We start from the raw sequence: 13381 nt of genomic DNA, 5'->3' as shown, positions 1-13381 counted from the left end.
TCATGTGTCTGTTAGCTATTTGTATATCTTTTTTGGAGAAGTGTCTGTTCATGGTATAAAGATGAGTAAGATGTAGTGCCTATCCTCAGGTTTTATGTTTCTTTTTAAAATAATCCTAGGAGGGACGACTGGGTGGTTCAGTCAGGCGTCTGCCTTCGGCTTGGGTCATGATCCTGGGGTCCTGGGATCGAGCCCCGTATCGGGCTCCCTGCTCAGCAGGGAGTCTAGTTCTCCCTTCTGGTTCCCCTGATTGTGCTCACTCTCACTCTGGCAAATGAATAAATAAAATCTTAAAAAATAAATAAATAAAATGAAATAATCCTGGGAACCTACTACACGTGTTGAAACCCTTTTTCAGATTTAGAGTTAACAATGGATTTTTTCTGATCTGGGTTAAAGATCAGGTTTTCTTCAAAAGATTACAATCTATTTTTTGCTTTTGGTTAATATGGCATGATTTCTACTGAGAAGTCTTAGCAAACAGAAAACTGAAGTCTTGAGAATCTTACAAGAATTCAGGATTTGGGGTTTTTAAAGATTTTATGTATTTATTTTTAAGAGAGCAGGCAAGCAGGAAGAGGAACAGAGGGAGAGGGAAAAGCCGACTCCCACTGAGCATGGAGCCCAATGTGGGGCTCAATCCCATGACCCCAAGATCATGTCCTGAACCAAAATCAAGAGGAGACATTAAAACCAACTGTGCCACGCAGGCACCCTGGGCCAGGTCTCCTTTAAAAACTAAAACCAGCCACATACATTCCCTGTAGATGTCCAAGAAGAGAAAAAAAAAAAAAAAAATGACTTGGAGAAACAGTTGCCTTTGGTAATAGAGCATTATGAGCTTGGAATTTCAAAATTCAAGTTCAACTAGGAATTCTTCAGTAAACATGATAATGAAACAAGTTCTGTTCAGGTTAAACGAACAACTCTTTAGAATATGATTTTATTTAAAATATATTTGATCCAGTTTCTATTTCCTAGCTCAGTGAATAAACACTTTTAAAATTAAGATTTTTAAAGAAGCAATGATACTTGATGTTACTCCAGTTTAGCATAAAATCCACTGTTAATATATCATGTGGTAGAAGGAGAGAAATTTTACCATATGTTGAATAAAAGAGGAAGAAATATTCACCTTTGTTTTTTCAAGTATGGTTACTACACATAAGCAGAGAAAGAAATCACAGGTTAATAATACTGGTTAATTATTAGTGATGATAATTGATGAACTTCTACATGTTCTTTGTAAATGTTTCCTTTTTACTCATCCCTTGGCTAATATCCCAACTTCCTACAACCTATTTTTCTAAATATAGCAAGTTTTAAAAATTAAATTCCTAGAAATAAAAATTTAGTGATGTGATTTTAGAATTATATATCAAATCTTTCTAAAGCAAAACAAATACTTGAGAGCCTCTTTAGTAATACAATAAATTTTGCAGCATTTTTATAAATCTGGTATATTATCCATACTTTCAAACATTTAAACATAATACTTATTTATAGAACTAAAGATGACTCAGAACCACCTGGAGAAGAAATAGCAGAAAGGACAAGAAAGCCAAGTCTTTCTGAAAAGAGAAATAATCCGTCAAAATGGGATGGCTCTTCACTGTAAGTTGTCTGCTTGCTAATGATCCCACTTCTGTGGAATGGGGAAAGATGAGGCAGGGTTAACAGTATTAATCTTAGTCAAGGTACTAAAAGACCTGTCAAATTGTGAAATTTAAGATAAAAAAACAAACTTCACATGGTTTACAGGACTTATCCCTGAACTGGTGACAGGTCACAGTGTTAGGAACTTGCTTCTGGAGCCAGATGGCCTAAGGCAAGTTCATCTATTTTTAAGCACCAATTTCTTCACCTAAAAGATAGGGCTGACAGTAGCAGAACATGCAAAATGCTAAGACTTAGATGATGTTATAATAAGCTTTTCTTTGTGTCTCATTTCTTAAACTAAAAATAGTTTACACTTGAATATAGCAGAAGTCCTGGGTATTGTGAGAAATAAGTGGCATGTGTATATACACACATATCATGCTCCACAAAAATGTTAGTTGCCTTATCTGAGTGAAATAATGAGATACTCAAATGTTCTTGTTAGGAGTTAAATAATGCCCAAGTCACCTAATTTTCAGATCATCACCACAGCATTTCTTAACTTTAAATCCTTCCTCTAATTCTAAAAATTATTGGGGTGGGAGTGGGGCAAATTGTGGGCCAAAACAAGACAGCAGGTCACATTACGTAGCTTATTACAAGGCAGTGTTTGTGGTAGGTAGGGCAGAGTGACGACTTGACTGGTATTGTTGGCAAAAGGAGTGGTTCTACTAACAGAATGTTGCTATTACCAAATTCTGAATTTGTATTTTCCTTACAGTTATGACACAGTAGCTGCCTGGGCAACAAACCTCAAGACTTCCTTCAGAAAGGCGAATAAGGCACTCTGGCTTTCTGCTGCATTCATTGTGCTGTTTGCAGCTGTGATGAGCTTCCTCACAGGACGATTTTTCCAGAAGTCTGTGGATGCTGCTCCCATACCAGATGGGGACTCCTGGATGTCTCTAGAGCAAATCTTGTGGCCATTCACCAGACTCCAACACAATGGACCACCACCAGTGTGACTCAGCACATCTTCATGTATGTCTCTTGATTTTTAAAGTTTTAGTATCTGAACTTTGTAAATTAGTGATTTTTAGCTGGGAAATTATAGCGTTGAACCAGAGGGTCTCAGAAGGACTGCAAGATTATTTTACATTCCCTCTTTCTGTGAGTTCCTCTCTGACTAAAATACAATGGGGAAGAAGCCTGCCTATGATTTTTAGTGAGCTTTTTGAGGAGGAGATATTACATATTGCTTGTTAAAATTTATTCAAATAGAGTAAAAAGTGAAAGTTTCAGTGGGCCAAATATTCATAAGAAAAAAACCCCACTTTTTAAAAAATAAAATTTGAGTACAAAATGCTTATTAGATTTTAATAACCTTTTGAAATATAGTCACTGATTACATTGCTTTTGAAGAAATGCCTGATTTTGCTCCGGGTTGCTTGACTCTTCATACTGCATAAAATCTGTCAGTGGGGATTAAGAATAGCTGAGCACTCTGGTCGAGAGTAGCATATAGCACACGGAGTCAATCAACTGGCAGCTGGAGCTCCTAATTTTTTCTATGGCTTTTTGGGAAGCAAAATCCTTAACCATGTGATATAAAGTAGAATGAAACTCAGTTTCTTCTTTAAGGGCTTCAGAGAATGTCTCACTGTTTTCATTGATCTTGAGCCTTTGTGCTCTGTCACCACTAAACATTAAAAGGGTCCAATTAGGTTTCTGAATAGGTTTTTCGCTAAGGTGTTCCTTCAGCTACAGGAAAAGAAAATCAGAGAAATCCATTAATAGTTCCTCTAATAGGTATTTTGGCAGAGTATAATTTGAACTCAGTCCCCAAAATTGCTAATGTAAAAGAAACACTCTTTAGTGTCTCATCTCTTAAACCATGTTTGTATGTATTAATTTATTCAACAGAGATTTCTTGAGTAGCTAGTATGTGCCAGGGAATGTTCTAGGTGCTGGGGATACAACAACAACGGAGAAAAATACCATATTAATAACAATTGCAACAATAAAATCCTATCCTCAAGGAGCTTATATTTGAGTGGGAGAAACACACAATATACAAGTAAATATGGTGGCTCACTTATGCTATCTTTTTTATCAGGCAGCAGTAAATGTGCCAGAAAGTTCAATTGGAGGCCTGTCTCTGAGGGGAAAAAAGCTTCCGTCTGTTCTCATTTTGATGTAAAGAGCTGTCAGGACACTACCCTGAAGTCCAGAGTGTTTGATACCATAATGGACAGTGAAGGTATAGCCTTCATATAGTTTGGTTTTATATTTTTGACAAAATAAACAAAAGTAAAATTTAAAAACTATTTGAATGTTACTTTTTTTTTTTTTTAACCTTTTCAAGAGGAGAAACCATGGCCTACCTTCATTTAGCTTTTGAGTATCTTCTTTGGAAGGACAAAGTAATTTTATAGGGTTTTATATACTATACCTTAACTATAACTTTTTTTGAACTACATACTATATTCCACTTGCTCCAACCAAATGCAAAAGCGGAACTTAGCAGGGCCAGCTGTCGATAAGCTTTCATTTCTGTCAAAGGATCCTGTCAATATAAAAACAGAGTTGATCATAAAGCCTTTCAACAAGTCTTCCATCTTTGGTCTCCTACAGTCACTTCTCAACATGGAAAAATCCACTTAAAATGTAAGTCAGATGACATGATGACTCTGACAGGACAGGGCAATGGTGCTGCCTTTCAGAAGAGAAGCGAGAGTCCTAACAATGACCTACAAGGGCCTCTATGATCAGACATCCCCCCGCTCCACATATACCCCATTATCACCTTCTTTGTTTCTCCTTTTGCTCTCTGAGCTCCACCTGGCTAAATTCCACACCTTCAAGTTTTGTTCAGATCCTACCTTCTCAGTGAAGGCCCCCTCTTCCAGTGCTATTTGATATTGTATGTTGCCCTATGATTCCTGATCTTCCCTTTTTTTCATATACAATATAAGATTATCTAGTATATTTTTGCCTTCCTTTGCTAGAAGGTAAGCTCCACAAGGGCAGGAACCTTGTTTTATTCACTAATGGATCTTAAGCATCTAAAACAAAATGTTCAGAAAAAAAATTCTTGAATATCCTGAGATGACTAGTACACTACATTCAGCATTTGTAGAGTAACTGGCAGCTGAATTACTAAAACTAAGGTGGTTTTTCCCCCCTACACATATGTACACAGTTAATGATGTTATTTTCAGATATACCCATATTGTCATTTTCTGGTATATTATAAACCTGTTTTGTGCAGAAGAGTTCTATAGCCAAGAACACCTTTCATGATTGGAGCCTACTTTGGCCTCATTTATATATCATAAATATTTACTAAACATCTGATTGAGGGAGTATGCTAGATACTAGAATCATAGATGATGAAAGAACAGTCCTCATCCTCATGGAACACACAGTTTGACATGGAAGGATCTTATTTAACTAAAGCCTTATGAATAACGTGAAACAGTATGCAGACAGAGAGCCTCTCCCAAGAAATGGAAGGAAGTGGGTTCTCTATATCAGTGGTCCTTTTATGCGGTTTGTTTTTTTTTTAAGATTTTATTTATTTATTTGACAGAGATCACAAGTAGGCAGAGAGGCAGGCAGAGAGAGAGGAAGAAGCAGGCTCCCCGCCGAGCAGAGAGCCTGATGCGGGGCTTGATCCCAGAATCCCGGGATCATGACCTGAGCCGAAGGCAGAGGCCTTAACCCACTGAACCACCCAGGTGCCCCATGCGTTTAATTTCACCAAATTTGTTATGTTTGGGAAACTTCTGAGTCATTTAATCTTTTAGGAAATCTTATATATATCCAGCCTGGAAGAAGAAAGACAATACAGAAAATTTGAAGTTGCTCTAACTACCTTTGCACTAAACTGACTAGCTGTGTGAATAATGGTCCATTTGTCAATATGAAGATCACACTAGAGGCTTACTTTCTTGGGAAAGATTATTAAACTTGAGAGAACTCTGGATTTCTGGTCTTGCCATTTATTCCTTCCAATCAATTCTGCATAAGTGAATACAGAAAACCTAAGCCATACCTGAAGAGTTACATAACATTGAATACTGGCTACTATTCTAAATGTCCTTTACATTAAATTTGGAAAGATTTGGTCTTACCTTATAATTTATAACAACATAAAAATGAGAGTGTTCACTAGGGAAGATATTCAATCCAGCTTCTTTCAAAGCACAAATGAAAGAAATAGGAGTCATCCATTTTCCTTCCAAAATAGAGAAATGCTTTTTGTTACTTAGTTTGATTGATGCTAACATGCAGAGGTTTTCCTAGTTTTGAGAAGAAAGATATTACATCATTATTCCATTTTTTCCAGCCTTTAGCTTCTCTCTCTCCCTCTCTCTCTTTTTTTTTTTTTTTTAGCTCTATATCATTCTGTATAAAAAAGTATGCAGGACAGATATGCTTTAGGCCAGCTCGGAGAAGTCAGCCATAAAGTCTCCCTGTTATCTCAACCAGTCCATCGGTCAACTTTTGGGGGGGCTTTATCTGAACAATCAAGAGACTGAAAGATCTCTCAGTTCTCCTCCCATTGTAGGAGTTATGATCTAAGAACACTGGTCACATTGAATTACAGTAGCTATTTGATAGCTAGTCATGTTGCAACTTTTAAGGATAGTTTTTTTACACATATAAGATTTAAGGTAATAATGCAAAGTTACCCAGTTTTAAAGTTTGCAGAGTGGCAATTTGAAGGTATACAGAGATCACATCCCTTTCTGGTTTTAGAAGTCCAATGTGCTATCCATTGTGCGACAGAGCCACCCTCCTCTTCTGATTTTAAAGAGGAAGCCTCTTTAGAGTGGATCAAAAACTGCAACAGGCATGTAGCTTCACTAATTGTTCTATTTCTACTAAAGGGTGCAAGTTTGCACCTCGCTTGTTGTATGTTATTACCTACCCAATCACTATTTCATTTAGAAATTATGGCTCAAAGTATATTTTAAATACATTTGTAACATTTCAATATGTCAATCCCCAGTGACTGATTACTTTGACATACTTTAACTGTCATCAAGCAGTTTACCTCTTTCATATGACTTACTCTCTGTGACTCACCTTAATTTGTATTTGAATCTTAGTAAATACTGTAGTCACAGTCAAAAGTACTTTATTCACATCGAGTGGTGTTAGTTCCCATGACTGGAATGGCATGTTAATATGAGCATCCTGAATCAAGGTAACAGGGCCAAGTGTTTCTAGGCTGAATGTTATAAGTCTTTCTTCTGATTTGTAAGAGACATTGCTGATGCCATCAGTTTGCCAATGTTTACCTTCATAATAAGGAAGACAGTAACAGTTTCATTTTTTTCCATACAAAAAATGAGATGAATGGAATGACCCAAATAACTGCAAAGGTGTATAAATTGATCTTTTACATTCAGCAGAGAATCTCTACAAAAAGCCACTTTTGCTGGGAGGTTCTTCCTGGCTACAGGATCAAATCCGAACTCCTCAACATGGTATCTAAGGCCTTCAGAATGAAGACTCGTGTTTCTGGCTTCATCCCTTGCACCTCCTACACCTGGTTTTAGCTATGCTTTTCCCCCTTCCCCAACAGCATCATCCACTGAGCCTCTGCACACGCAGTCCTTTCTTCCTAGAGTACTCAATCCTTTAGAGAATCTCTCATCTTGTTCAAAAACAAACAAACAAAAAACTTTAAAATTCACCTGTGTTAAGTATATATTTTAGTAAATTCACCCAGTTGTGCAACCATTACCACGATCCAGTTAGAACATTATTATTCTCTCCATAAGCTCCCTCATGTCCATTTTATAGTTAATTACTCCCATTCTCACCTCTAGCCACAGGCAGCCATTAATATACTTACCTTTTCTGGTAGAGAAATTCCTAAATTCTCTGCTCCTTTGACTACATAAATGGATTAAGTAATAGCTCTGTGCCTTTGTGATCTGTTCCAAACCCGTCACCAACTCAGTAAATTCTTCCACAAATATGAATATAAATTGCTTCACATTAAAAGTAAAGCTATACTTCTTTCTTCTAGCAGCCTCAAACCTGCATACATTAATTTACCAGACCAAGACTTCTCAAAGTTGAGCCAGCCAACCCCAAATGAGGTATTTGTTAATGATTAGTAAATCCTTAGCTTGTATCTCTGCTGGTACTTCTGATTTTGTTATTTATTTCACATTTTGGATAACCAATAATTTCCCATGGCTCAACAATCAAAAGTTATAAAGAGGCAGAAAGTGGCTAGTATTCATCTGTCTTGGGTTTCCTAAAGGCCCACTCCCTATCTCCAGTACTTGTCTATAATAAGATTTGAAATTTCTAAGTTATTAACATTAAAATAAATTTTAATCACCCCAATCTGAATTATGTACTCATTTCAGGAGAGAGTAGGTTTTTCACTTATTTATATTCATGTGTCTTACTATGGTGATATTTTTGTTAACTTACTATTTTTTTTTTAAAACATAATGACATAAGTAATTGTTCAGAGATTATGGCAAATATAAGACTTCATGAACTAACAGTTGTAACATTCAATACATAAACTCCAATTCCTATTCATTTCCATCAAGAGCAAACAAAATAGGGCGCCTGGGTGGCTCAGTGGGTTGGGCCGCTGCCTTCGGCTCAGGTCATGATCTCAGGGACCTGGGATCGAGTCCCGCATCGGGCTCTCTGCTCAGCAGGGAGCCTGCTTCCTTCTCTCTCTCTCATTGCCTCTCTGCCTACTTGTGATCTCTGTCTGTCAAATAAATAAATAAAAACCTTAAAAAAAAAAAGCAAACAAAATAAACACACTAGAGTTGCCATAGAAATGTGTAAGATTAGAAATGCAGAGTTTACACACTGTATTTTCTGTTTTAAGGATTTGTTATAGCTCTTTTCATTACATAATTATCAAGTTGATTACAGTATTGCTGTACCTTCAGCATCCCACCTTGCAACCATAGGATCCTCAAAAAAGAGTACATTCTCCTGAACCTCAAGTGTCACCTCTATGGGTGGGAAAGCATTTTCTGTTTCAATGTCTTCCGTAGTTTCTGGAGGATATATATATTTCTGCAATCCTTCTTTGAGTATCTTTTAAAAATGACCAAAATAATATCAAGTTAGATGCTGACTGGTAGCAATTAAAGATGTAAATATTGCTGAGTAAACTATATGTAGTTCTTAATAAGTATTGAAGATTGGTCTCATTTACTAAAGATTACTAACAAAATTTCACAACAAAACTAAAAGATAATGATTGAGGAGGAAAATAATCACCAAATCTGAATCACAGACTCTTCCTATGGTCCAGGTTCTACGCTGGGATTTACTAATCATTTTATTCCTCCAAGTAATCCTACAAAACATATATTTAACAGAGATAACTGGGACTTAGAGAAATCAAATAATTTGCCAAAGATTACAAAATGACTTCAAGGAGGCATTACAACTCAAAAACAGAGCTCTAGGACTCTAAATCCCATATTCTAATACCTTGGTTAGGGTGTGTAGGTAAAGAGGGAAAGGAGTATAAACATACTTTTGAGAAGTACAGAAACGAATGGATGAAAGTAAATTAAAAATCATCACATTGGTACACCTTAAACTTATACAATGATTTATATCAATTATATCTCAATAAAGCTGGAGAGAGAAAGAAAATTAGTCAACAGCAGATTTCTCTGGGATGGAAGAGATCTGTCCATTACTTGAACATAGCAGAGAAGGATCTAGGGAAGGAAGGGTGGGGAAGATTAAGAATCGTAAAAAATAGAGGAAAAACTGGATGGGTAAAAATTCTAGAGGAGGTGGGAAATTATTGAAAAGAGACTTGAATAAAAGGAAGAAGACCTCTTTGTTGCAGAAGAGAAAAACAACTGTAAAGAGGATACTTTGGGCTCAAGTGGAGAACATGGAATGGTGATATCAGGACACCAACAAAATTCAAGAAAAGATCTTTTGAATGAATTCTTAGAAACCCCAGCCCTGGTTGGGCCCTTCCTATGGATAAAGAATTTTGAAGGCCTACCTTCACCAAAGGGATGCCTTTCTTGGACTCCCCACTGTCCTTCAAGCAACACAGAGGTAGGAAAAGCTGATTCAAATAGACTGTTCAGAGTAGCTACAGACCAGGTTATCTTCCCCAGGCATGCTCTAATAAGTACATTCTCACTTGTGGGGAGAATGGGAAAGGAATAGCAGTATCATCCCCAAGGGGGTGAAAATTAGTTTGGGGGGGCATGAGAAAAATCATACTCTTTTAGGTGTAAAGCATAGCTACATATTTAGTACATACACAAATACATTGTATATCTATGGTATTAAAATTTCATGGGGTGGATGGCTAGGAAAGAAAATGTCTACAAAGGCTCCTTAGGTGATAATGGGGAAAAAAATAAAAATTGAGAAATGCCACTCCATGACAAGAAAGTACCAAGATTCTTAATGGTAGAACTGTGAGTGAGAAGTGGCTGACAGTCTATGTACATGATATGCTGGAGGAGAGAGAGACAGGGAGGGGGAGAACGAACGAGAGGGGTGGGGAGAATTCAGAAAGGCTAGAGAACAAGGAAGGAGGAAGGGGCTATGACAATATAGCAGGGTATAGTTGGGACACAAGCTACCATGAAGTAAGTTAAAATAAACCAAGTCAATACCAGGGCAAATGTTACTATTTACTGAAACAGGAGTGAGGAAGTCCTTCAAAAATGATCTAACAACTGCTGTCATTGACATCCTTACTAAGAGTGTGGAACATGCATCAGCAATAGTGCCATCACCTGGATCTGTGCTTCTCAAACTTAAATGTGCACATGAATCACCTGAGAGTCTTCTTAACACTCAGGTTCAGCAGATCTGAGGTGAAGCACCAGATTATGCATTTCTAGGTGATGCCGATCCTGTTGGCTCATGGACCACACTTTATACATCAAGGATCCAGACCAGTGGTTCTCAAACTTTAAGGTGTGTTTTGCTAATACATAGACTGCCAAACCTCATCCCTAGACTTTCTGATTCAGTAAAACTAAAATGGGGTCCCTGAATTTGCATTTCTAGAAAATTCCCAGATGATGCTAATGCTGTTGGTCAAGGGACCACATGTTAGGAACCACAGATCTAGACCAGGGTACACAAACCATGGCCCCTGAAAAATCTGGTCCACCACCAGTTTTTGTAAATAAAGTTCTCATTTACATATGGCTGTCTTACTGTACTGAGAGTTGCAACAGAGCTGGTACGCCCACAAAGCTGAAAATATACCCCATCTGGCCCTTTACAGAAAAAGTTTGTCAGCGTCTTAAATAGACTATCATTATTAAGAGCAAACTGGCACAACCTAAATATAGTGCTATAGGTTTACAATTAACATGTATGATAGTTTTAAAATTCATATTATTTTAGAGTTCTTTCCTTTAATATTAGATTCAAATTTTATAAATTCAAGACTGTTTAAAATTAGTTTTCCCTTTATGCTTCCTTAATAGGTTAACTTTCATTAGATGTTAGATCATTTAAGATAAAAGTGTGAGAAATTATTTTACTCATAAATTTGACTCAAAAATCAACCTACTTCCACAATCATCCAGCCTTTCATTGGTTTACACTGTGGGGGAAGCTCCAAAATATCCAAGTGGTACACTCCACCGAGGGTTGTGAATTGGCATAAATCAACCTCATTGTCTTCAAAGACATACGGCTTTTCGTTAGCATTCTTTATCAGCAAAAACTGTGCTAAAATTAATGAGATTAATTCAGTTTCTAAATAGATTGTAACAATTTGGCATTAGGAGGGAAAGGAAAAAATTCTGATACTGGAAATAAGTTTTTATTTAGCTATTAAAACATCAAAAAGTGGTTAATTCAAACTATTCACAAAGCTAACCTTCAAAGTAGTAATAAGCATGTATAATAGTAGGCTAAAGGGGAGGGCTCCATTTATAGTTTATATACCAACACTTTTAAGAATGTGTATCCAATAAGCATGTTACAATTAAAATAACTTCAAAAATACATTGTATCGCAAGAGGAGGCAAAGTAATTTTCCCTCTACCTTCTGAGTTCTCAGCTGAACTTTTAAAATAAAAGACAGGTTAACAAGAGGGAAGAAACCATTCATTTATTAATATGTATACCTCATGTAAACATGGGAGATTACCCAGGGAAAAATGAGTAACTTAAGAGGTGGCTCAGAACTCTGGCTTCTACAGCATCTTCAACTAAGAACAACAAATTTGTGGGTAAATGACAAACAAAGGAAACCAGTTTCAGGTTTCTGAGGGTAGAGAAAAGGACTAGTTAGTAAAGTTTGTTATGCAGATTCCTCTGGTCCCCTCTCTGGGCTGATAGATCTGAAGTTGAATCTGGGCATTAACCATTGTCACTCTTGGTAGAGAGAGGAGTGACACCCTTTGAAATTTATGTCTTGTTTTTAGGCAAATAGGGGGAGGGTAGACAGCTTTTCTTGCATCTGCATCTTTACAATTGTTCTTAACTTAAAATATCCTTATGCCAAAGTGGCATATTTTGGGGTGGCATATTTTGCTACCCTTCATTATATAATAAGAAAAAGTGGCTTAACACAAAGTTTGGTGCCTGACAAATTAATGTTTTTAAACTGGACATTAGGGGGCTAAAAATCTTAAAGAAGAAAGTAAAATGGTGAAAAACATAAATTTTCGTCCATATATTAAAGCTAACCTTTTTTTTTTCCCCCAACAAAAACAGGTCCAGCTCATTAAAAAAAAAAAAAAAAAAAAAAAAAAAAATGGGGGCAGAGGCTTTAAAGTGAAGAACTATACTGGATAATCCCTTCTATATAGAAATTTTATGAGGAAATTCTATAATTCCTTAATTCTCAGTGTACAATCAAGGGAATATTTTAAATCACATGTCACTAAGACCATTCCCACCTGTCACCAAAAGTCTTTCCAGTGTAGACAGATAAGGGAAATCAGACTGCTTATAGGTTCTACCCCTTACTTACTATGTAACCTTATGCAAGATATGCTAATTAACATGTCTTTTCTCTCCTTCCTCTACAAAAGAGATACTAATATCTACCTACTGAATTTGGGGAGTTGTAGTTAATACATGTAAAAAGCTTAGAACTGGTGTCACACACACAGTAAAACTTAGGAAGTGTTAGTCTTGTTATTTATCATTTTAATTTTCCTCTTCCATGAAAGGAAACACACTGAGAAGCCACTGAATTTAACCCATGGACAGCAGACACTGAAAATTAATGACAATATGCAAATAAAATTCCAGTTAAGCAATTGCTTTTTCCCTTGTATACCTTCAATAAAATGCAGACTTTAATTTCAAATTTATCTAGTTAATAATCCATTTACCTAAAAAGAAAGAAAAAGAATACTGTATCCAAATTCAGACATTTATGATTAGGGGATTAACATATATATTATTTGGGGATTAGCATATAGATAAACCTCAGTATTATTGGCAGAAGTTCATGAACTGACTCTAGTATCCTAATTCTAACAGGAAAATTAACCTCCTCAGGGCTATAGAAAAGTTTTGAAGATATAAATCTAGTTGGCTGCTGAAACAAAAGTGTGTTGGGAAAAGTGAAGAAGTAGACAAGAAGTATGTTATGAAAAATATGCTAAAAAATCTACAGAAATTGATTCCTTAGAAGTTCCTGGGAAGTGATGTACATAAATCTCAAACTAAAAGATATGCAAATTAGACATCACTATCACTTTGACATTTTTAAACTCTCTTCAATTGTTATTTTCCAAGATAAGATTGAATACAAAAG

At 36.3% G+C, this 13381-nt stretch overlaps 2 protein-coding genes across 2 annotated transcripts in view; one reads left to right on the top strand and one right to left on the bottom strand.

The window, feature by feature from the left end:
• IRAG2 (inositol 1,4,5-triphosphate receptor associated 2) overlaps positions 1–3896 on the top strand; it is a gene marked incomplete at its 5' end in the record, with an annotated part of 125754 nt that extends 121858 nt beyond the window's left edge. The window contains 3 exons of the mRNA XM_080810239.1: positions 1507–1614; positions 2381–2640; positions 3716–3896. Of these exons, the coding sequence (XP_080666365.1) occupies positions 1507–1614; positions 2381–2624 (352 nt within the window). The 3' untranslated portion in view covers positions 2625–2640; positions 3716–3896. The remainder of the gene's footprint in view (positions 1–1506; positions 1615–2380; positions 2641–3715) is intronic.
• Positions 3085–13381, bottom strand: part of DNAI7 (dynein axonemal intermediate chain 7) — a gene marked incomplete at its 3' end in the record, with an annotated part of 47875 nt that continues 37578 nt past the window's right edge. The window contains exons 9-14 of the mRNA XM_080810701.1: positions 11174–11334; positions 8538–8694; positions 6694–6908; positions 5736–5903; positions 4052–4165; positions 3085–3360 (exon numbers count right to left, since the gene is read on the bottom strand). Coding sequence (XP_080666827.1) covers positions 3085–3360; positions 4052–4165; positions 5736–5903; positions 6694–6908; positions 8538–8694; positions 11174–11334 — 1091 coding nt within the window. The remainder of the gene's footprint in view (positions 3361–4051; positions 4166–5735; positions 5904–6693; positions 6909–8537; positions 8695–11173; positions 11335–13381) is intronic.

This window comes from Martes martes (assembly GCF_963455335.1).
Source record: "Martes martes genome assembly, chromosome: 8".
NCBI lineage: Eukaryota > Metazoa > Chordata > Mammalia > Carnivora > Mustelidae > Martes > Martes martes.
The sequence above is the reverse complement of the archived record's forward strand: the minus strand, read 5'-3'. Positions and strand labels throughout refer to the sequence as shown.